General features: G+C 39.5%; 1 protein-coding gene and 1 long non-coding RNA gene across 2 annotated transcripts; one reads left to right on the plus strand and one right to left on the minus strand.

The window, feature by feature from the left end:
- The first annotated feature begins 435 nt into the window (after positions 1-435).
- LOC149137980 (uncharacterized) lies at positions 436-2,606 on the plus strand. Its single transcript, XR_016264530.1, has 3 exons — positions 436-703; positions 988-1,087; positions 2,578-2,606. It is a non-coding gene; the product is annotated as an uncharacterized LOC149137980 (long non-coding RNA).
- A 21,847-nt stretch (positions 2,607-24,453) lies between these two features.
- LOC149137981 (uncharacterized) lies at positions 24,454-25,446 on the minus strand. The gene has a single exon (XM_089450210.1). The coding sequence runs from the start codon at positions 25,444-25,446 to the stop codon at positions 24,454-24,456; it is 993 nt and encodes a 330-aa protein (XP_089306336.1).
- Positions 25,447-25,936: the final 490 nt, after the last annotated feature.

Raw genomic sequence — 25,936 nt, forward strand, 5'->3', positions numbered from 1 at the left:
TCCTCCCAAAGAGCTAAATAGGGTGGCACTTGAAGTCACCGAAATTAACTTTGACTTTTGCATGAAACTCTTGAAACTTGCTTAACCTATTTTCTATGTCAAGAGATAGATAGGAATAAAATTATTTGCAACTGAATTCCTCCTGTTATAATTATTCATGGAGTCTCCCTCTAGCTTCTAGATTCTCCATTTTAAATAAAATAATAATGTCTCAATTCTCCAATAAAATATTATTGTCGTCATTCTCCATCAAGATAATGATTCGTCTCCCCTCAATAAAATATTATTTTGCCACCATCCTCCATTAAAATAATAATTTCCACCTTTCTCCACCAAAAATAATACTTTCCTTTATTAATTTAATATTACCAAAAATTGGCAAAACTCCTTAGTGATTTTTAATTTTTTTCATTCATAAAATTGGGAACATTACAAAAACAGTAATGGTTACTGGGCCAAAATCCAAAAACATTACTCCTGGTCATTATCGGGGCCCTTTGTGTTTTAAATTTTCTTGAAATTTTCATCACAAGGGAGCTATTTCTGGATTGTACCTTGTTTTATACCGTTTTGCAGAGTACTTTTTTGCCCACTCGACACGAGAACCATGTTCAGGGCTGAACCATCAGTATGGATGGTTACACTAACAATATTACTTCATATGACATACGTTGTTCATGTTCAACATATGACACAGAAATAGGTATTATTTTCTGTCTATAGAATAGGTTTACGCGTTCAACATATGACACAGAAATAGGTATTGTTTTCTTTCTGTAGCATAGGTTTACTTTCGCTTGCTTAGAATAAGCAATTTTTTATCTTTTTCCAAGAATAATCTTGGTTTCATGTTTGTCAACTTGCTAGTCTTTGATGTCCAGCTAAGTACCTGTCTCTTATGATTCTAAAACATTCCTGAACGCCTGTCTTGATCACTGGTTTATTTATGACCTATTGTATGGAGTCTTATGGGAGGACATTTTGCAGGAGCTGTTGGAAAAAGGAACCTTCCCCACCATGGCTATTTTCTTGCTTCCCATAATCAAGAATAGCAAGTCAAAAGTTAGGCTATTAACTTTTGAAACAGGTATGCGTTTTCACTAAATTAAGTTATTCGGATGTGTTGATATATAGAATGCCGTAGTAAAAAAACCACTTGCCTGTTTGAAGTAAATTGGGATCTTGAAAAAAATCTACCGAGGAACCCTACCTCCACACCCTTTTACCAGTCATGCGAGTGTGCAATTAGGTTTTCGCATTGAGTGTCTGTTGTTCTGTTGATAGGATATTCTGGAGATTTTAGGGACACGTATTCTTTTCCTGGCAATCAAAACAACCGTCAATTATCTCTAGAGTAGATCTTTAATAACGCAGCAAGGAATTTCAATCCTTGGTGACCTGTCTCGAATTATCTTTAGAAAGCCTGCTGGTTTAGAAGACTATACAAATACAAACACTTTGCTGCTAACAATGAAACATCACATTAAAGCTGGCGTATTGATGATCAAAAGTCAAAGTGTCATTTAGTCAGCAAGGATTTTCAATTCGATTTCTTGCTCTCTCACAGTGGTGCTCATCTAGGTTAAGACCATTCTTGCTATGTTATTTACTACTCTAGTAAACTATGCAAGTGTTGGAGCATTGCTTTCGAAGAATCTGATTTTTCAGGAATCAAAATCACAGTAACCCACAAGAATTCACGAATTGAATGCCTTCTTTAACAATTTGAGTCTGTACTTGCACATGAGATGGGAGGCTAAAAAGAAGGGTAGCCAGGAATCAATGTTGAACTATACTACTGGCAAACAATGCAGCAATAAATGCAATGGATTCTTGCCACCACTGTTATTCTTATCCATATCAGAGTCAAAGCAACATTTTCTAGAGTAAGTTTCAGTGATGACAAAAAATTGAAAAGAAACCAACAGTTGCACTGCAGTAATAAATCAGAAGAATTCGCAAACACTTGTGATTTGATGTAAACATAAGCACGATTCAAAGGGGAAATTCAAAAGTAAATTCGCTGATCATAAAACATAACATTGTGCGCATGACTGAGGATCCAAGTAACCCCATCTAAGGAACCAAGGTAAAGAGGACCAGTGATCAGAAATTGAGCAATCAGCCATGAAAGTGGTCCTGATTCATCCAAGTGATGTAACTGTTTTCAACAAGATGTTTACCTACTGGCCTTCTATACAGATGAGCCTTTCTCCAGGAACTGAATGAGCATTGGTTTTCTTATGATGCATGTTTGCTTGTGAATACCCTGCAATAGAGAGCAAGCTTCACTTCATTTTTCCAAAAGTAATTTTGTTTGCTTGCAGCTTATTTTCTGCTTATCAAAATTGGACGGTTGCCTCTCAAGACTCTGTTTCTGCTCAAACCTAGTTTTGCTCTCGTTATTGTTAATTTCCATTGCTTATAATTTTACTTTTGATGTTTTGCTTGAACAATTTGTTGTAGAATTTTGATTCTATTGCTTTTGATTTCAGTTTGCTTCCTTTTATCTAGTTTCTGTTTCAATTGATCAAAAATAGCTTGAAGATTTAACTCATTTCCTTTTGGTTAGTGCAGCTTGTTTTCATGCTTTCATGATTTTTGAAGTGGAAGATTTCAAATGCAGCTGTTTGAAATCGTGAAAAATCTCAATAGGCTGCACGAGGAGATTAGGCCATCTGAATTTCTGCAAGGGTGCCACGTTATTCAAGATAAGTGGTGGAAGCACAGAATCCATCAGGTCAATGGCTCCTGAGTGACATGGGAAACTAAGCGTTGGATTACTAACCAAAGATCTGAAGGGTTTTTCATCCGCTCACATAGTAATCACCGAATGCTACCTTATCTTGAGATGCAATCTTAGATTGCCTCAGTGATGCATTCATATCCATATGCTGTATTTTGATAATATATATCATAAATTGACATAATGCTTCTCCTTCTAAAAGTAACACACTTGTTTCTGCTAACATCAGAGTAAGGGGTTTATATTTTTAACTCCCAGATACTCTAAAAGGAATAGTTTCTGAACTTTTTCAACTTTCTTCCAAGATTTTTTGGAGAGGCCCAGAGCCTAAACAGGACAACCATAAAAAAATACTGTTTGCGCTAATGTTCTGAAGAGCATCTCTTTTATTATACATGAAAGTGTCCGTGTTTCACACCATGTTAGATTTGGAGCGCTATGAAAGATGAGCATTCTGAGGATAATGAAATAAAGTCATCTCCCATATCTCCTAAGGGAACAAAGCCAGGGAAACTCAAGATAAGAGGATTTGAATGTGTTAATTTTAGTTAACAATGGTATGTTCTATGCTTAGCACAATTTACTTCAATGTTCCTTAGTAGCCCAATAACAATTTCCAATAGCAATCACAATAATCACATTGACAATAAAAGCAGATAGAACATGAAACAAAATGCAGAAGAAAATCCAAGACAAGAGGACACCAGATTTGGCAGATGCCAGGAAAAAACCCCAATGTGGGAAAAACCGTTTGATCAATTCTTCTTATTATTATATCAAAAGTTCAGCACAGAGAGAGAGTACAAAAGTCAAATTGACTTGCCCAATTCAAAATCAAAACAGCCTTGTAAATTTCTGCAGTCAACTACAGTCAAACTTCAGCACTAACCAGAAAGTCAACACTGGTCAAAACAGCAATCAAACTCCTCCTTTGAAGCTCGGTCAAAGGCAGTCAAACTCGGCCTCCAGCAGCAGTCAAAGTCCGCCAAAAACAGTCACAAAAGCAGCGGTCAACCTGTGGTCAACACAGGTCAAACAGACCAGGAAATCTCGATTTATGTGCCAGTCAATGCGGCCTGGACAAACAGAAATGTTCCTCCAAAAACCACAGTCAAAACTGGTCAAAGCTGGTCAAACTGTCTGAAATTCTGAAATTTTGGTTCCGCAATTCAGCCCAGAAAAACTCGTCCTTGCCACACATGTGAAAGAGAAGCTGCCCAATGTTGTACGAACCAATAAGAGAAGGAGAGAGAATGAGCAAGTGATGAATGTGCCAAATGAGGAGGAGGGACACTTGTATTTATACAAGTTGAAGAGGGTGAAGTGTCATGTCTATTGGGCTCTATGAGCCTACATGATGATGAGGCCGACCTGAACAATTTGTACATCACTGCGCATAGATTCAAAATCATACTTCTACTTGTCCGAATGAGATGATCTTTATATCAATCTTGGTCCTCTCGAAAAGAGGAATCTAATGCAATCATCATATAAATCAAATGAATTGTCCCAAGGTCGAATTTAGCCCTAGTTTCCAATTTTAACACTCCCTCTCAACTAGGGAGAATTCCACTGCCAATCCATCTGTCTTCATGTATCATCTATGTCATCTCATCTCTACTTTGTTGAACCATGAAGTAATAATGAAGAAGAATCAATCGAGAGTGAGTCACAAGACCTTACCACTCTCCACTAACAAAAGTCAGTCCAGAGGTAGAACCTCAAATGATCCCAAATCAAGTTGTTGAACACCATGCATCCTAGACATAGGGAGTACGACCGTACACGATGCATCCATCAGTAGTGCAATGGTCGCTATCCACATTTCCCAACTCATTGGCCAGATGAGAGATACTTCCCATGAGTCCCGAACTACATGGGTAGGATGTATGTTGGGGCATCAACAGGAGAAGGTGAACCACTCATCTTGCTTATATGCCATAGGAGAAGGTGAACCACTCATCATATGCATATGTCAATCATAGGGGAAGGTGAATCACTCACCCTACACACATGTCACCATGGGGTATCATAGGGGAAGGTGAACCACTCACCCTGTACACAACGCACCACAAAGGGGAAGGTGAACCACTCACCTTGTGGTCGCCCATAGCTCCAAGAAGTACCCCAAGCCCCTAGAGCTTCGAGAGCTCAATGTCCAACTCAAGCAGGACACTCATGGAAGGGTTTTTCCATGACTCCAAGTCTCTCTCAAAAGGTTAACAATTTGACCTTCCCCAAAGGCTTCATGAGGATATCTATGACCTGCTCATCAGTCCTGATGTGTTGGAGCCTTATTGCTCCCCACTGTACCATATCCCGAATAAAGCGGTACCTGATATCAATGTGCTTAGAGCGGTTGTGGAGTACGGTATTCTCTGAAAGGCGATTCCCACTTTGATTGTCGCAGAAGATCACGATGGTATCTAACACATGCTCAAATAGCGCTCCTGAAGAGCTTCCTCAAACAAACAGCTTCACAAGGCCATACTAGCTGCAATCTATTTGGCCTCGGTGGTGCTTAGTGCAACCGATTTCTGCTTCCTGCTCATCTAAGAAATTGAAGCAAATCCTAATGAGAAGCAACATCTAGATGTGCGCTTACGATCCACCACATTGCCAGCCTAGTCAGCATATCCATGCAGCCTCAAATTCTAGGCAGTGTATCTCAGTCCATAATAGATTGTGCCTCGGAGATATCTCAAGAAATTCTTAGCAGCAATCCAATGAACGTGATGAAGCTCAACCATATATTGACTCAACGTATTCACAGCGAAACATAAGTCAAGACGGGAGTTTACCAAGAACATCAGGGCCCCCACAAGTTTTCTATATTCAAAAGGATTTGCCAATTCGGGCCCAACAGCACTTCCACACAACTTCTTGAAGTTGAGTTCCATCGGAACAGACATAGACTTGCAATCCACCATCCCACATCTCTCGAGTAGCTTCACAATGTATTTTCCTTGAGATAGGAAAATCTCACCTACCTTTTGCCAAACCTCCAAGCCTAGGAAGTAATGCATCAGTCCTAGGTCCTTCATCTCGAATTCGGAAACCAACTCTCTCTTGCATTGATAAACGATAGGGTTTGCACCTGTTAGAAAGAGATCATCCACAAAAAGGACCAAAATGAGAGGCGTGTCATTTTCAACCTTGAAATATAGGTTAGAGTCAGCTTTGCTCCTTGTAAATCCCAGCTTCATAAGATAGCTATCAATCCTCTCATACCAAGCCCTAGGGGCTTGCTTCAACCCATAGAGGGAAATCTTCAATCTGTATTAGACTTCCTCCTTGAGCGAGCCATGCAAAAAAGCAGTCTTAACATCCATTTGGTGTAGGCTCCATCCTTGAGAGGCAGTAAGAGCTATAATCGAACAGATAGTGGTATATCGGACAACTGGTGCAAATATCTCATTATAGTCCACCCCTTCCTTTTGAGAAAAGCCTCGAGCAACGAATCTGGCCTTGTATTTTTCAAAACTCCCATCAACTCTATGTTTGATTTTGTAAAGCCATTTAGAAGTGACCACAGACTTGTCCTTGGGTCGAGGAACCACATCCCATACATCATTCTTCATGATGGATTTGTACTCCTCATTCATCGCATCCTTCCATACTCGTTGTTTCACAGAATTTTCAAACATACAAGGCTCAGATTGAACAATAGTACTCATAGCAGCAAGGTACCCTTGATACCTGTTTGGATTCTTACTTTCACGAAATGTTCCTCTTGGAGCAATATGCTTTCAACATCTTTGAGAGCGTCTTTGAGTGACAAAGGTCCTTTTTCTTGAGGAAGAGGATCACTAGGGCGCGGATCAGTGGGATCCATCGGGCCTTCAACATCAGGCATATGCTTTCCTGTAGCATCATCATTCTCTTTTCCTAGAATGGGGAGATCTCTGGCTTTCCCAAGAGCAATGTCTTCATCGAATGTAACATCATGGCTTACTTCCACATCTCATTGACCAGGGACATAAATTCTATATGCCTTTGAGTTTTCACTGTAGCCCACAAAAGTTCCTTTCTTCCTACATGCTCCCAACTTGTTTCTCTTTTCTTTAGGCACATGAAAATATACGGGACAACCAAATATTCTAAAATGAGAAACATAAAGTTTCTTACCAGTGAAAACTTCTTCGAGTGTCTTGAAATCCAATGCTTGATGTGGACACCTATTTTGAACATATACGTATTTGTAGCTTCTCCCCATAAGAACTTCAATATACCTAGATCATGAAGCATGGCACAAGTGGTTTCCATGATTGTTCGATTCTTTCTTTCAGCAACTCCATTTTGCTCAGGAGTGTATACAACGGTTGTCTCCCTCTTAATGCCAGACTCTCTGCAAAAGTCAATGAATTCATTTTATTCATACTCGGTTCCATTATCGGTCCTCAATATTTTGATCTTCTTCCCTGTTTGACTCTCCACCAAGACTTTGAAAGAACGAAACCATTTGAACACTTCATCCTTCTTCTTCAAGAAATAGATCCATGTTTTGCGAGAGAAGTCATCCACAAAGATAGCATAATATAAGAATCCTCCTAATGATGTTATGGCCAACATACCAGATAGGTCAACATGGACCAATTGAAGAATATCATAAGTTTGACTTTCACTTGAAGGGAATGGTCCCCTTGTAAGTTTCCCAGCTTCACAACCCTGACAAACACCTTCATGATTCATGTTGAAATCGGGCATACCTGTGACCATCTTCTTTAACCGAGGTAAGGCTTTGAAATGAAGGTGGGAAAATCTTTGATGCCATAATTCGGATTGAAAAGAAGTATCGCAAGACATGGCTCCCAAAGGACTTCCTCCAACTTGATAAAGACCATCAACCCTAAATCTAAGTGTAAATGCGTCTTTAGGGTTTCTTTGCCAAAGATGTACCTTTCCATCAATGAATGTTACCTTTAAGTCTTTATCTTCCATCGCAAAAATAGATAACAGGTTCTTCTTCAAATCGAGCACATACAAATACTTCTTGTATATGAATGGTTTTCCCTTGATTTGAGTGAAGAGTGACGGTACCTATTCCTTTCACAAGATACGTTGCATTATCTCCAAGTATGATTTCCAAGTTAGTCTTATTTTCAACCAAATTTGAGAGGACATCTTTGTACCCAGTAAAGTGCCTTGAGGCTCCAATATCAATCAACCAATGATCCAATGTATCCGAAGGAGAGGCAATAAATAAAGAGGAAATAAGATAAAATTCATTTTGTTTTTCTACAACATTACTTTCCTCATACTTGAAATTTCTTGATCTTTTGGGAGGACGACCATTTCCATATCGAGTAGTGGGAGCATTCCTCTTTCCTTTATTGTTGAACTTGTTGTTTCTTTGATTTTCATTGCCTTTGTAGTTGTTTTGGTTGTTGTTGTTATCATCCCTTGGAGTATCCTTCTTGTGAGGACTCTCTCTAGCATAGTGGCCAAACTTGTTGCAATTGAAGCCTCTTCCTTTTCTTCCTTCTTTGAATCTCAGCTTAAATCCTTGACCTTGTCTTCTTGGACCACCATTTTTCTTCCTTTTAGCATGAGCGGAGAAAGCGGTAGGATCATGTCCATTTGAAGGCTTATCTCTCTCCATCATCCTTATTTCTTCTTGAGTGCATCTAGCCAATAATTCATCAAAACCTGGAATCCTGTCATTGTTGAGGATGGTAGTGTTAAACACATTCCATACTCTTGTAAGACCTCCAAGTGCAATAAGAGTGAGCTCCCTGTCACCAACAACTTCTCCAATAGCTTGGAGACCATCCTTGATTTCGGTAATCCCCATGAAGTAGGATTGTATGGACTCTCCTCTATCCATCTTGATGTCTTTCAGCTTGTTCTTGAGAAAGAGGACTTGATTTGCATTGTTTACTTTAAACATCCCAACCAGCTTGTCATACATCTCCTTAGATGTTTCCAAATCATAAATATAGGCAACCAAAGGCTTGTGAATGGAGTCTACAATAATTTTCTTAGCTTTGACCTCACCTTTCTTGTACTTTGTTTTTGCAGCAGCAGGTGCATTTGAAGGAGGCTCCACCACTCTTCCTTTTACATAGTCCATAGCATCATTCTCTTCCAAAATCAAATCCAAAGTCAGCTTCCATGCATGATAGTCGGATTTGTCCTTGAGCTTGCCCTTGGATTTGAAGTATGATGTAGTCCTCATTGAAGCTAGACCAATATTCTTTGTCCAACAACTTTCCTTAGTGATTGCTTTTCTCACTATTGCTTGGGCTTTGTCTTCACCTGGGCTCTAATTCCATGTTAATTTTAGTTAACAATGGTATGTTCTATGCTTAGCACAATTTACTTCAATGTTCCTTAGTAGCCCAATAAGAATTTCCAATAGCAATCACAATAATCACATTAACAATAAAAGCAGATAGAACATGAAACAAAATGTAGAAGACAAGCCAAGACAAGAAAACACCAAATTTCGCAGATGCTAGGTAAAAACCCCAATGTGGGGAAAACCCCTTGATCAATTCTTCTTATTATTATATCAAAGTTCAGCAGAGAGAGAGAGTACAAAAGTCAAATTGACTTGCCCAATTCAAAGTCAAAGAAGCCATGTGTATTTCTATAGTCAAACGTCAACCCTAACCAGAAAGTCAACATTGGTCAAAACAACAGTCAAACTCAGCCTCCAACAGTAGTCAAAGTCAGCCCAAAACAATCACAAAGCAATGGTCAAATTCAATCAACCTGTGATCAACCCTGCAGTCAACGCAGGTCAAACAGCCCAGGAAATCTCGATTTCTATGCCAGTAAATGCAGCTTGGTCAAACAGAAATGTTCCTCAAAAATCGTAGTCAAAACTAGTCAACAAGCCCTTGGTCAACACTGGTCAAACTGTCTAAAATTCTGAAATTTCGGTTTTGCAATTCAACCCAAAAAAAACTTGTCCTTCTTGCCACACGTGTGAGAGAGAGACACTGCCCAATGTTGTACGAACCAATAAGAGAAGAAAAGAGAATGAGTTAGTGATGAATGTGCCAAATGAGGAGGAGGGACACTTGTATTTATACAAGTCAATGAAGTTGAAAGGGTCATGTCTATTGGGCTCCATGAATCTACATGATGACAAAGCCAACCTGAACAGTTTGTGAGTGGGCATAAATTCAAAATCATACATTTGCTTGTCCGAATGTGATGATATTTATATCAATCTTGGTCCTCTCAAAAAGAGGAATCTAATGCAATCCTCATCTCCATCAAATGAGCTATCCCAAGGTGGAATTTTGCCCTAGTTGCCAATTTTAATACAACGATAACATTTCTTGCTGCTAGCAACCATCCTCAGAATCCTACTGCTGGAGAAAAAGCAACCATCCTTGGAGACCTGCCTGCAGGAGAAAAACTGCCATCAATGGACTTTGTACAACCTTTAATCTATCCCTACAGGAACTACAACAAGCATATGCACAAACATTTGGCCTCTTTCAAAATCGTCAGTTGTCTTATTTTGTATTGTGGCCATTTTTATTACTTTTCTAGCCTCTTGGATGCCTTATAGTCTTAGATTCCTTACAGTTTTCCAGCCATCCCTAATTTTATCCTAGTTGCCGATACCCATATTTCATGTCTTCCTACGTGGTCAACTAGTCAATTTTGACCTTCCTATTAGCTTTAATTCATGTTTAGGACTCAGGAGATGACCCCATAGAATCGCACTAATTATCCTCTTATGTAGGATTGACAAAATTCTGCAAGGGACGAAAGTGGGCCCTCCTTTACTTATCAAATGACAATTTTCCTCACCATTTTCAGGAACGAGACTTGACATAACAACGCCATATCACTCCTATTCCATACCCACATTTTGGTATGGAGTTTTTTGGCTTCTTCACATTCATCCTTGGGCTCTTTCCCCCCTTGGAGTCTAACTCTTCATTACACAATGGCGTACGGGGAGATTCTTACAATTCTGCATGAGTTGAGGTTGAGATTATGGATTCATGACGATTTAAATTAAGGTTAGGATCATGAAATGTTACAGTTGACTGAATCTTTCCATTTGGGTTCACACATTCTTGCTGTGACGAATTAGGTGTACACCCATTCCATCTAATTTCTCTCCTAGTAAGTGGTGCTCTTCAAAATGTTGTTAGATCCAACAAAACAATGACGACAACGATTGCAACATCAACAAATCAGATGCATGTGTTCTATTTTCTGATTTCTGCTAGTCTATAACTGATTTATCAAATGGTTCCATAGTTTATAACTGATTTATCAAATAGTTCCATAACTCGCCTTTTCAAGACGAAGTTGACAACTATCACAAAGATGGTTCATTATTCTTTTAACGCAACTGGCTTGGAGGATTCACAATGGACCTTAAATGTAAAGCTTTGGTTCATCCTCTTTTATAAAAGACTCTTAGTTTTAGCACTTTCAATTACTCCAAAGAAATTATATTTCCTTCAATGCACAATGCTAAGTGGCTAAGTCAATTCCTTGTTGGCAGCGCTCCAACCTCCCTAAGAGAGTAAGATATCTCACTCAAAACACGCCTCTAAGCTCGTGTCGACAGATTAAAGATGAAACGTCAAAGAGGGCCTTTGTCACTTCTTGTATTTCGAAAATTTTCGTTAGCATACACTACATCTTTGCCCTGCATCGAAACCTAGAAGATCTCACGCTGTAAAAGATGGAAATAATGAGAAACACCGACTTCAATATGAGGAGAGCTCATACAGACCTCATTTTTGAATGAACGAGCTCCTCCTCTTGTTAAAGTGGGAGGTTCCATTATTATCAATTCCAGTCTTTTACAACGTGAAACCTTCTAAGCTCTGAATTGTGCTCTCCAAAAAACCCTTAAACGCTCGGCCTATTTGAAACAAATGGAAAGACTCTGTCGCGGAAAGGAAAGGACCAGAATATGCAGAGGGAAAAGTGGGAAGGAGGCAGAAAGGGAGCCGTTTAATCATGTGGGTAGGGTATTGAGATATACGTGGGCACACCAGCGGTCCAGCAGAGAATATTTATCGGGAATTTGGGAATACAAGTAAAAGAAAATTTATCCTCACAACTGCTGAGATTAGGTCATAAGCGAGAAAAGAAAAATTGACGAACCTGAAATTTTGATTATTTTCACCATTTAACTTTAAAAATTCGGAACATTACTAGACACGTGGTGTGATGCTTTGATATTTTACTGATCTTTCCCATCCACAGCTGCAATTTGTACCTTTTTAATTTGAAAAAACAATGCAACATTAAATTTGGAAGGCTATATATATAAAAGTTATAAAAAAAAATTATTTTTACTAACGAATCTTTTTCAATAGTATTTTTTTAAATCTTTAAAATTTTAAATTATGACCAATTTATAGTATCTATTAAATCATTGCTTACACCATGTTTCTATAATTTTGTTTCATTTCAGTTTAAAGAACAAGAGATAAGTAGGCAGAGAATAATTCTTGTTATTAATGTCAGCACAAAAAAGGTTATACTCTGTAACCATACTCTGTAAGCACCACTGCCCTTTAGTCACTCTTTAGTTAATAAATAATTTATAGTATCCATTAAATCCTAGCCTACACCATGTCTCTTTAATTTTGTTCCATTTCGGTTTAAAGAGCAAGAGATAATTAAGCAGCGCAAAAAAGGTTGTACTTGTGACCACCACCGCCCTTTAGTCACTCTTCAGTAAATAAATCTTGTTCCTTTCAGAAAAACACTCATGCAAAATTGTTGTAAATTGTAACATCCATTTCCATAAATTAGAAAAATAAATACAAAACATCCATCTCCATAAATTTTATTATTGTACCCATGAAATAAGAACTTTTACCATTAGAATATATTACCACATATTACTTTTATTTTAACAATTCCAATAAGATTTTTACCATTAGAATAGATTATCCGATATTCTTTTTATTTTAAAGATTCCATGGTGGGATCAAAATGATATGGTTGTTAAGTGGATGAAACGCACGAAATCTTTATAATAGACGGAATTCACTATCCAAAAGATTGTGCACTATCGTAGAAAGAAGCACATTAATTATGAAGAAATAGAAAAACAATTGGTAAACTCAAATTGTGAATGAACAATATTTTCAACATTTAAATAGGGTAACTTTATTCCAAAATTCATATGAATTTTTTAGGTCATATTCCATTTTGAGCCTTTGAAATTAAAGTATTTGGTGTACTTATTATTGAAATTCACTAGGGGAGGGATGCCATTACGCGAACGAGTCCAGCTAGGACCTCAGCAATGCCACATCAACCAGCTGAGGTGTCGTATGACACCTGTCCTCGGTCTGCAGACACTTATCATGCATGTGTGGTGACCGATTCAATCGGTTTAGGGCATGTTAAGTTAACCTAGCAGTCACTTGTTCGAGTGTTCATTCAACCTCTGCCTTATTTTATTCGGACATGTTTCTTGTGCGTTTTTGGTCCCGAGTACTTGCACGGGGCTGCTACAATGTCGCTCGCAACCATATCTGTCCTTGGCCCTGCAAATAGCGGGTTTTGGGGTCTTTCCATTGCTTGTTTGAGAGGTTGTGAGGTTGTTATCTAGATTTTGGTATGGTTTATTGGGTTGTTTTCTCTTCCCCGTATGGTGTATTGGCCTTGGTATTCGTCTGCATTTGTCCTTATGGCGGATTTAGCTTGGCTTGGTGCTGGTTATGGCAGTTTCGTGCTCCGAAGGGTTTTATCAAGTAAAAGAGTAAGCTTCTGAGCTACATTGGAGATATTTCTTGTTTTATGCAGGTTTTTGGAGGTTTTTGGATGTCTAACCCCATGTCAGGTCTGTCTTGCGGGTCACTATGCGATTGGCAGTTTGACCTACAGTTTATAGAGCATCTAGGGTTCCTGTGGCGCGCTGGCATGGAGGAAGCCGACAAAACGAGACCTGGAATGTAGGACATTGTCCTACCATCCTATATCTACCTGTGTTTTTAAACACATTTAACTGGATGGATTATTGTGCCTTTGTGCTTATTTGCCTATGTCTTTGAACACTTTCAGTGGTGTTGGTTTTGTCCAAATTGTGGGTTTTGTCTAAATTATGGGCTTTGTGTAAATTGTGGGGTTTGAAGCATAAAGACACCACGCGTCGAGTCATTTGTGCAGTAATAGTGCGTCAAGTTTGGTTGTAGTTTTGGTGTTTTGGTGTCTTGGTTGTGATAATTTATTCTGGTTGCGCGCTCAGTGTTGGCGTTTGGTGTATTATACTGCTTTGTATGTGAGAATAGGCTTTGAAATGAGCACAACCTACCAAGGTAGAAAGTATTGTTGAAATATTTAATAAGCAACAGGTTCAAATGTGAAAGGACAAAGAGAGCATATAGTTGTTTTTCTTTAAAACAAAGAAAGAATTCTAAAAATTTATGACCCTACATGCCTGAGCCTTAATTTTTAAACAAGATAAGAAGCCCCATAAGAGAATTCATGTTTAACTATCGTTCCTAATGAATTATAAAGAAATAGGTATTTACTGTCTTGGAAATGTAAGAAGAAAAATTACAATCGTGGCCATATGGGCCTCAACGAAGAATTGAAGAGTGAAATAAGAGTCTGGAAATAAATCCTTAGAAGGAGGTGAAACCCTCGACAAAATAGACAGAGCACAAATATTATTGAAATCTTGTTACAAAAAATGGGCACTTGCCCTTAATATTATTAATAAAACTTCTAGACATGGTGTTTTACAAATAGAAAAGTGTTTACAACCAACTTAAGACGAAGAGACCTAACTAAGTAATTCACCTTCGAATCTCTTAAGAATAGAGGAATCTAGTAAATCATGGTCTTGATTGAAATTTTGTACGTAAACAGGGTTTTTGGCTATTAGTGTTGCTAATTGGCTTGGCTACGATCTTGTTGAGATTTTTTGGGTAGTGTTTTTCTTTTCAAGTTGAAATGGTACTAGTTTGTAGTTGATATTGTGCGGTTATGTTGGTATATTTTTTCAGTGAGTTAGAGTTTTTGGTTTTTGTGATGGAGGGTATGGCGGGTACATGCTATCAGTAGTCTAGATTATGATTGGTATTTGGTTGGATTATGATTATGTTACCACTGTAATTGAATGATGCATAATTTTTGTTAACCGTTGTTAGCAATATAGTGTTGTTAGAAATTGTTCTCAGTATAATACATTTAAATTATTAGCAGTTGTCAACAGTATAATACATTTAAATTGTTAGCAGTTGTCAACAGTATAATACATTTAAATTGTTAGCAATTGTTATCAGTAAAATGTTGTTAGCTTGTTTGTTTGTTAGATTTAAATTTAAAAACTGCCTAAATACATGTGATTTTCTTCAATGAGTTAGAGTTTCTGGTTTTTGTGATAAAGGGTATGGCAAGTACATGTTATAAGTAGTCTAGATTATGATTGGTACTTGATTGGATTATGATTATGTTATGAATGTAATTGGCTGATGCATAATTTTTCTTAGCAGTATAATGTTGACCGAAGTTGTTAGCAGTATAATATATTTAAATTGTTAGCAGTTGTCAGCGGTATAATACATTTAATTGTTAGCAGTTGTTAGCAGTAAAATGTTGTTAGCTTGTTTGTTAGATTTAAATTCAAAATTTGCCTAAATACATGTGATTTTATTCACTGTCTTTAGTCCCACCCTCCCTCTTTTCAATTTGAGTAATGGCATCCCTCCCCTAATGGTTTAAACGATTGAGCTGTGAGTTGTATATTTGTGGTGATAGAGAAAGGTTTGGAAGTCTCTCTGCTTTTTCATGGCCAACAAATTATGTGAGGAGGAGATACAACCATCATATGTGATTGCAACAGAGAAAGTGCTTGGAGATTCATCAGAGAAGATGCTTAGAATCACATTTAGGGCTTGTATGTTGTTGTATGGAACTTGGGATTCAAACTAGAAAAGTTGGTTAGCAATAAGATGCTTAAAAACGTTGTTGTTACTGACTCTTAACAAAACCATAAACTAAAGCTTCCAAGGAAAATATTAAACTAAATGATTCATTGCTTTAGAGTTAGTGATTTTCTCTAAATAAAAGAGGATATTTTGATGATTGAAAAAAGCATAAAAACCTAACATCGAAATAAAAATATTTTTTAGATTAGAATTCAAATTCAAATTCAAATTCAATAGAGTTCAGATTCTTGAATTCAATTTATCTAACTTTGATCAATTATCCAAACAAACTTCAATTATCTACAGATCATATTATCCCAACAAAGTTCAAATTCTTGAACTCAGTTCATCTACCTTTGTTCCTTGATCATCACAATGACCATTACCAAACATTCTCAAATCAAGTAAAACTCTATGTAATTATGTAGAAGAGAATGGTATTTTTTATCATTTGCAATCCTCAATCTGATGAACTAGATAATCCTTAATTGTGTATAAGTGTAGCTTATATTATTAAACCAATCAACATATTGCATCCTTACAAAATTTACATTGTGATGTGGTTACAAAAATTATGCCATGCCACCCCTATGTTTGATGGCCTCCATTTCCTGCATTTCCCAAAATTGTTGTGTCGCCTGCCTGACCCAAGTATGGTGGACTACCCAAGATTAGTTGATTATAATGTGCATGAATGTTACCATATGCTTGACTCCAATTCCCTCCTTGTATCCATGGAGTGACTGAGTAGCCCAAGTGTCCACTTGTATTACTAACCCCAACACTGAGTGAAGGTGTCATATAAACACAATTGGGATTTAGACCTACACTGGTAGGGGTATAAGAGATGGGAATAACCCCTCACTGATAGCGGGGAACTTGGATGTTAATCAGGTCTTGGTATGATGGTGTGTGCTCTGCAAATGTGGTCCAGCGTGTTCGACATCATCCTATTTGCTTCAAATTGTCTTGGACCATAGTCTTCCATGCTTGTCACCCCTCCTTTTTCCAACACTTGTTGAACCTTTCTTGCCTCCCTTTCTTGCCTTGCCAAAAAAAAATATGTTCCTTAAATTCCCTTGATTTTTGTATTTCCAACATTTCCTTTGCTCGAGCTTCTACTAATGCAATCCTTGCAGTTCTCTTTTCCTTGGCCAGCTCCTTCTTTCTTTTTTAATATTCCTGAATTTCATTTTTTTTACGCTCATACTCAAACAATAAATTCATATAATCTTCAGATGTGAGCAACTATGAACTCATCCCCAAACGAAGACAATCTGATGTTGAGTGCCTTGATGAGGCCTTCACTCTCTCTATTGGTAACTTTAGGAATGCACCAAGTATTCTCTTCTTTTATGTCCCATGCTCCTCAAGACCTAACACTTGGATTTCAACCTCTGGGACAACTAATTGGCCCCCATTGTTGTCTTCTTTAGGTACTTCATGTTGAATAGGCTCCTCTTCCAGTGACCCGTTGTCCACAAAATAATGAACAATTTCGGTGTTCAACTCTGATGGTTTTGAAGGCATGTCCATGCTTTCCTCACTGGTGGTAGACACATTATGTGTGTTGATATTCATCATGGCCTCTACCAACCATGATGGTGGGCTTACTTGGGTTGGCATGCTCAATTGCTCATTGTTTAATCCTATTGCATTATCATTTGAAATCAAGTTTGCATTTTCATTTGCTTGATCAACTACCTCATATGGAATATCACATGAAGAATTGGTCGGTGGTTCAATGGGTGTGACATCCTCCATGATATTGACAGTTGGTTCATGATTAAACTGTGTCTCACTCACATGTTCATCATCATCACCATAGAAGTGCCCTTCAAAAAGGGATGTTATACTTTCAGCAGCAACAACATCTTCTTGACCATCAACATGGTCTTGTAAGTTCTCTGCTTCTTGACCTTCCACATCAAATGCTTGGCTACAACCAGTATCATGCATAAGAGAATCAACGTTAAGTGGCCATATACCGGTCCTCCTAAATCCAGCCTTAATATTAAAAGGTGTGACAACCCTTTTAAATTCTTTACTTGGAAGCTCAGCGAACTCAAACCTCTTTACTTCCACCCCTAGATTCTTTGTCATACACGAAGATCGCTTGACCCTGAAATAGTTCTTAAAAGGCCCAAACACGCTGACGTCAAGGGGTTGCAATATATGAGTGGTATGATTCGGCGATATTAACATGTTAATGCCCAAATTGTTGGCCTCCTAAATTGTCTACACAACCAAGTGGCTTCCATGGCCATCTAAAACTAGTAGGTGTTTGTTTTAAGGCGAGACACCACCTGCTACAGATGCAGCAAAGTGACAAAGCCAATTTAGGAATAGTTGCTTTGTCATCCATGCATGGGAATGTGTAGCCATGCATGCACGTGTTTCACAATTTTGTATACAGTTTTTTAGTTGTGTTTTACCTTTGAATAGATAAAATCCCAAGATTAAAGAACCAATTGCATTAACACAACAAAGAATAGTGATCCACCCCCTGCTCTTGGGGAAAATCTTAGGCACATTTATGCTCCCTCTCTTGGAAAATCCCCGCATACCACAATACCATCCTGCTTGTAAGCTTGTTTCATCACAGTTCTATATATGGTATGGGGCATATGAGTGTTGCTAATGTGCATCAAAAAGGGTGTTATAGAACTTGGACACAATTGCAGGGCATAGATTTAAAGCCCTGTCTTTGTCAAGGCCCTAAGTTGTACATAGCACAAGGTCTAGATGACTTTTTTTAAACCCACTCCACCATGATTTACCAGGAAACCCATCTTTGAAAGGGTTTGGTCTCCCCTGACAGATTTGAGCTACTATGGATTTAAGTTGTATAAACTCTAACACATGTCCCAATTGGTCCATCTCCTTACACCACTCAACCACCTCCTCCTCCTCCTCTTCAGTCATAACTGTAACAGACCCTCTACGCTTTGTATTAGTCAACCCATTTATCCAATGATGTATGTTAAAGGCAACAATACCATGTTTTTTTGCAGTGGCATAGATTGAATGTCACTTAAACTCGATGTCATCAATTGCAACTAGCATGTCTTGCTTTGTCCAGCCTCTAATGGTGTTGATTTTCTTTATTGAACTTGCACCTTTCACTGTGGTTTATGGTGGGATAGCATGATATGCCACCACAATGTCCTTTTCAACAACATTACTAGGTGCCTTGGGAGAGTTCACATCACCCCCCTATCCTCTTCTGGTGAACTAGATCGCAGTTGCCCCCCCCCTCTGCCTCCTGATGTTCCTTGTATGATATGCAATAGAAACTCTTGGCATGGATGTAGCAACCTGCAAAGTTACCACGAAATTCTGATTTTAAAAAATTGTATTAGAAAACAAGGTAATTCATTGGCCTTTGCAATTAATGAGCAACAAAAATCAATGCTTTATCTATATATTGTAACTTCAATCTTACATTTCCTTAACGTGAGCCTTACGGATGACTAAATACATCTCGGATCTAAAAATCATAATTGGAAGGGTTTTCACACACAAAATTTCATATTACAAGAGGCTTTGAATAATTAAATTCACTCAAAGAAACAAGAAATTTAGAAAGAAACAATGAGGATTCACACATAAAAATTCTTTCTAGATTTCTCTTGCAGGGTTGTGGGCTTTATTTGATTGATTTATCTAGGTTGTGAGGATCTTCTAAGGTATGTTGCATGTTATTAATGATTGGAGTGCATTTTTTCAATCACTTGTAAGCTTACTTCTCCTCAAAAGTGACCTATTGCAGACTGTCGAAAAATATCAGGTCTAAAGCATAGTTATTAAAATAGTCTGATATTGAATTGCAGGGGTCGGATTTGAGGTTACAATTGGCATTGACTCTTTCTTGCATTTTAACTTCTTTATTGATTCTTAGATGATTTTTTTTGTTATCCAAACATTTAATCAATGTCTTAATCTGCTTGCAGACAGTGTTAATATTTGACTTTCCTTTTCAACTTTAAACCGTGACTTTGGTTTTTTTGCTTCCTTTTTCTTTTTGTAACATCTTTGACACAACACAATTTCTTCAACCCAACTATTTTTTATGTCCTCAAATCGTTGTTCTTGGCATTCATTTTATCTTTATGGACTTTTACATATATCTTTTTTTTTGTAAGCTAAGATGGTGCTCATTCTATAACTTGATCAATCAGAACATTACAACATTCATAAAACAGTTTCTGCCCGCCCTCTAGGGGAAACCGGGACATAGTTCCACCTATAATTCTTAATAGCAGCCCAAAAAAAGTAGGTCCACAGTCTGATAGTCTTTGCTAGATAAGCTATGCAATCCTGTAATTTACTAAAACTATTGCTAAAACTACTGCTCTGTATTGCATGTTTTTTCCTATCTTTGACATATACAAAGCAATAACCAAAAAAATTCTTGCAAGTTCTAAACATATCTCGTATCAGTCATTGTCTCCCTCAGGTTGCTGGTTCGCTGCTTCCACACGTTCTGGCTGGTCCCGAATCAGCATTTGCTGGATAGCATCCAGTTTCTCCTCCTGTTTCATCATGGCCTCCTCCTGTTTCATCATGGCTATACGAAGGAAGCTCAGTTCACTGCGAATGTCTGGATCCCCCTTAGCTAAATTAACCATTTCTTTCGCCACTTGTGTCAACGCCTTAGACATAATCCCCTTCATCACCCAGTAGATGTGAAGGGACTGTTTAAATAAGGACATACGCCCTCTGGTTTGTCCCGGGTCATGGAGGAGAAAAGTCCAATCTTCCATTTCCTCGTCGGATTGATCCTGAAGCGCTTCCTCTTCAAGCCGCTGCATGACCTTGCGCACTGCCTGGTTGGAGTAACGGAGGAAAGCCTGCTCAGCCTTCCGAACGCGGTGGTTAACCGTCTCCTTCGGCTTCCTGTTTTTCCCCTGACCACGCCTGGAAGTCTCCCCTTCCTCCTTCTCGTGCCCCTTCCGGCCTCTGACTCTCTTACCATCCCGGTCCTTTTCCTTGTCAGGTGTAGCACTGCGCTTCCTCAAACCGTAGCGACGGATCTTCATGTCCCGAGAACCAGAATGGTCCGCCTTCACCTGCTCGTTTCCTTCCTCAGCCAGGTGCTCCTGGTGGCACCCTCGATCCCTTACTGCGCCAGGGGTCACGTCTTCTTCCGAGTCCTCCTCTACCTCCCACACTGAGAAAGGAGGCTCCTTCTGCATAAGATCTTTGCCCTTTCGATTACTATTCTCCTCCCCTACACCCTGATGTTCCGTCGTTTGCCTCAGCTTCTGTCTGGTTTCCATACTGCCCGGGGGTCTGATACTCCTTGTTCTCTGATTGCCAAGACTGGTCGTTGTTCTCTTATGCCGTTCAATGGAACCCTCAACTCTTACCCAGATTATGAGCTCGCTCAATGCCCTCATAATCGACCCTCTTTGATTATATAACAAGTTCCTTGCCTCAGAGAAACCGCAAAGACCGGTTTTCGAATGCCGCCGGTCACTCTCCGGTGAACCACTCCTCCCAACCATCTTATCATTATTCATTCCCTCTGAAGTGATGTCAGGCGAACCGCCACCATCGCCATTCATAGTTCGGACATTAATAATCTTTCGTTGTGTGTACTTATGCCTAACCGCTCCTTCCGCCACCTCTGTACTGTCCCCAAAATCCTGATCCTTCATCCTGCTGCCTGCTATGATGATTTTAACGAATCCCAATTGCACCATATTCTTACAACGGGGTCTCCACGACGCCCTGTTAATCCAACTCATTGATCCGTTCATTGTCATTTGTGGCGTGATCATGATCAACCTTAATTAGGTCCGCCAACTCTTTCCACTCCCGGTTTCCTTCCACGGCTCTCCACTGGCTGTCAATTGAGCTGCCACGACCACTGCAGCCCCAATTAGCCAACCAATCCGCTACCTGATTCCCCTTTCGACGAACATGGCTGATGATTCTGTAATCGATGCGTTTAATCAAGCCTGCTATTTCTTGAACAATGCCTGCAGTCCGCCAGCTTTTGGTCACTTTCTCCCAACCCTGCCCATTATTGAGCCTCCTCAGCATGTCCACAGCAATCTTCGAGTCCCCTGTAATTTCCAGATTGGTATAGTTATTCCTGATGGCAATTCGTAATCCTTGATGCAGGGCCCAAAACTCGGCCTCGTTATTGGTCATCTGTCCCCCCCATTCTGCATAGATCCACCTTACTTGATTATTGTTGTCTCTGAAAATCCCCCCAAAGCCAGCATCACCCGGGTTGCCCTTCGAGGCCCCGTCGAAGTTAAGTTTAACAAATTGATTTCTCGGGTAAGTGAACTTCTCTGGGCTCTGAGTTCTCATATCCGGGCTGGCCGAACATTTAAAGTGAATCATCTCTAGTTTTAAATTTAGTTTGTTTAGGATTTCTTGTTCGTCTGGGGTAGTCTTCCAGTCATCACTCTCCCACTTATCGACTAGGATAGTCTCCCGCGTACTCTCAACCACCTGCTCCCAAATTACTTCTGGATCCTTAGCCGAATTCTGAAATATCCTCCTATTTCGCTCCTTCCAGACTATCCAAAGAATAAAGGTAGATATCAGATTCCAAGCCCTCTGGACAACCCTGCATTGAAAGGTTTCCTTGTTCCACTGGAAAACTACATCATTAAATTCTCTGATGTTAATTCCTGGTTTATTGAACAGTCGTTTGGTAATCATCCAGAGTTTCTCTGCATATGGACATCGGATCATCAAATGATCTCTAGTCTCATCATCATTGTTGCACAGGTAACATCGTGAAGGGCCGTTGAAACCCTTCTTTCGGATACGATCCCAGGTCAGAATTTTGTTTTTTGAGGCTAACCAAACAAAGATGGACACCTTTGGCCACCAGTTTCCTTCCCATATTGTTTTCCACTCCCAATTTCTGTCACCTCCGCTTTGAGACTCCATTAGAAAATAAGCCTCTTTGGTTGTAAATGTCCCCTTCATTGAGTTCCCCCACCGGAGGATGTCTTTCCCATGACGAACTCTGAGTTTCCTTGATCCCATTTCTTTCCGGTAAAGATCTTGGAGATCTGAGTTAAGTTCCCGATCCCATTCCGTCGGTTCCTCCCAGACTCTCCATCCCTCCGACAAGTCATTTACCTTCCAATAATCCTTTACCCTTGTTCTGTTACCTGCAATTCTATCACGGACCTGGAGGAGGTTTTGAATGCTGTTCAGTCTTTCTCGTTGTTGCCAATTATCTTCCCAGAAGTTGGCCTCTGAGCCTCCCCGGATTTCCCAGAAAGTATGTTTGTCAATAAGATCTCTGTTTTTAGAGGCTAATTCCCAAATAGTGGAGCCTCTGGGGATTTCCTGTTGCCTTAAGATATCTACCGGAGAGTTTGGCATTCTGTATTTAGTCCTCCAAATAGATTTCCATAGATCATTTCCACCACTGAGCCATCTCCACCACAGCTTGGCTCCCAGGACCTTGTTTAGAATTTCCGGGTCTCTCAAACCCAAACCTCCTTTCTCTTTTCTTTCGGTGAGCTGGCTCCACGAGACCAGCGCCCATTTTTTCTTTTTATCAGATCCACTCCATATGAATTTCCTTATGATTTCCCTGATTTTTGCACATACCCCTGCTGGGGCTGCCATAATCGATAATGGGTAGATAGGGATAGCCTGAAGGACCGACTTGGCAAGAACAACTCTGCCAGCAATGTTCAGAACTCTGAAGGCCCAATTTGCCACCTTGTTGTTAAGTTTATCCAGAACCCCTTGCCAGTTTTTCAGCTTTTTAGAAGTGAAGTCTAGAATATTACCCAGATATTTGGTAGGTAATTCCCCCCTTTTGAATCCTAAAATTCTGATTAGATGGGACTTAACCTGTTCCATTGTGTTGAAGATGAAGATGCAGGATTTATCTTTATTGATTTCTAACCCAGAGGCCTCTGTAAACAGATCAAGGATTCTCCTTAGATGTTGGACTTCTCTTACCGTTGGCTCCCCAAACAACATAATGTCATCAACAAATTGTTGATGAGTCAGGGGCAGGTTGTTTCCCCAAATTTGCAGTCCTTTGATTCTATTTGCTGCTCTTTCTTGTTTGATAAATCTCCCTAGTCCTTCAGCGGCAAGAATAAATAAAAATGGGGACAAAGGATCTCCTTGTCGAATCCCTCTAGAGGCATTAAAAGTTTTTGAAGGGCTTCCGTTAACCAAGATAGAGAAGTGAGGAGTGGAGATCAGGTTGTGGATCCAAGCAATACATCTTTGGTGAAAACCAAATCTTTCAAGGACAGTAGCTAAATACTTCCAGTTTAGTCTATCATAAGCTTTGGATAAATCTAATTTTATCATCATTCCTTTTTGTTTTTTAACTTTTAAGGAATGGATAACCTCCTGAGTTACAACAAGACCATCAAGAATCTGCCTGCCTTCCACAAAACCTGTTTGTTCAGCCGAGATTAACTTGTCCAAAAGGGGTTTTAATCTTTTGGCAATCAGGGAGGTGATCATTTTGTAAATCACGTTACAAAGTGCTATAGGTCTGAAGCCACTAGCCTCTTCTAGGTTGTCTCCCTTAGGAATAAGAGCATAAAAGGTAGAATTAAGAGCTGGCCATACCTTTTGATTTATTCTTGATTCTTCCACAAGGTCCAGAATCTCTCGACCCAAGAAGTGCCAGCCTGCCTGGTAAAAATCCACAGTGAAGCCGTCCGGCCCAGGAGCTGTCCCTTTCTTCATTGTCTTCACGACTTCCTCCAACTCTTCTAAGGTCACGGCCCTCATAAGCGCTTTATTTTGGTCCTCAGTGACCAGACTGGGGATAGCAGAGCAAATCTCCTGTATGGCTCCCATTCTATCGATTTAAGGTTCTGTTAATATCTCCCTGTGGTGATCCATCAAGACTTGTTCAATTTCATTCTGCTCTACCACTCTTTCCCCGTTTTTGTCCTTGATCGATAGGATCCTGTTTCCCTGCCTGTGCTTGACCATAGCCTGGTGGAAGAATTTAGTGTTTCTTTCCCCCTCCCTAAGCCATTTTATCCTAGATTTTTGGCGCCATAGGATCTCCTCTTGCTTTCGTCTCTCTTCCAGTCTACCAAGGATTACCCCTTCCTTGTGGATGCTTTCCTCCGTTCTTCCTTCCAAAATTATCTTTTGTTGAAGATCTGCCATTTCCCCTTCTAGATTTTGTTTATCCTCCAGAATGTTGCCAAATTCCTCCTTGTTCCATTTTTTTATTTTGCCTTTCAGCTCTTTCAACTTTAGCTGGAACGTATGCATTCTACATCTGCCCTGACTAGTACTTTGTTTCCACCAGTTCTCAACTTTCTTGATGAACTCCGGGTCCCTTAACCAGAAGGCTTCAAATCGGAAAGGCCTTTTCCCCTGAATCCTCTTGATGTCAACCTCTAATCGGATCGGCCAGTGGTCAGATCCCAGAGATGGAATGATCTTGGCCTCCACAAAAACATCTTTGTTCATGATGGCTTCGGAAACTAAAAATCTATCCAATCTAGATGCAATTTGGTTTTTTCCACCCCTTCTATTGTTCCACGTGTATGTCCCATTAATGGTCTGGATATCCACAAGCCTGAGCTCCTCTATCATCTCATTAAAACTGTCCATGAGGTGATCCCTCCTCCTAATCCCTCCTTTTTTCTCTTCCAAGGATCTAATCAAGTTGAAATCTCCACCAATAATCCAAGCAGCTTCAGGGTAAAGTTTACGGACTGATTTGAGACTGTGGAGGAATTGCTCCTTTTTCCCAGGGGTAGGAGGGCCATAAACCCCTGAAATAACCACCTGTTGCTTGGTTCCTACTATCCTCCCCAGCCCAGAAAGGATTCCACTCATACTGGCCCAGTTATATATGGTGATTTCATTTGGGTTCCACAGAACTGCAATTCCCCCTGCAAAGCCTATTGCATCTTGGCCAATCACTTGATATGGTAATCTGATATGGTATTTTTAGGAGGTTCCTTACACCCAAAATAATGCTTTGGAAGTCTAGAAAGGAAAAAAAAGAAGAGCATGTGTTTGGAGAAGGGAAACATAGTTGGGAGTAGCTATTTAGGGTTTTTGGTGTGCCCTAACCAAATCTCAAGAAGCTTAGATCTTGAGGACAAGAGAACCAAGAGTGTGGTGGAAAGCAAGGTATGTGTATCATCTTGTTGATGTTGATTTACTAGTCGAATCAGAGGTCCAGGTTGCAATGTTTGGTATTGGAGATATGTGGACTATTGAAGGGAAGCATGACATTGGACCAAGTTGGCTCTAAATACATCACCATTGAAGGACTAAGGTGACTGCTACATGAGGCATAGATCGAAGGAGCTTAAGGTTT

Source organism: Pinus tabuliformis, chromosome X (assembly GCF_031772625.1).
Source record: "Pinus tabuliformis cultivar Carrire ecotype Pingquan chromosome X, CPIR1, whole genome shotgun sequence".
Lineage (NCBI taxonomy): Eukaryota > Viridiplantae > Streptophyta > Pinopsida > Pinales > Pinaceae > Pinus > Pinus tabuliformis.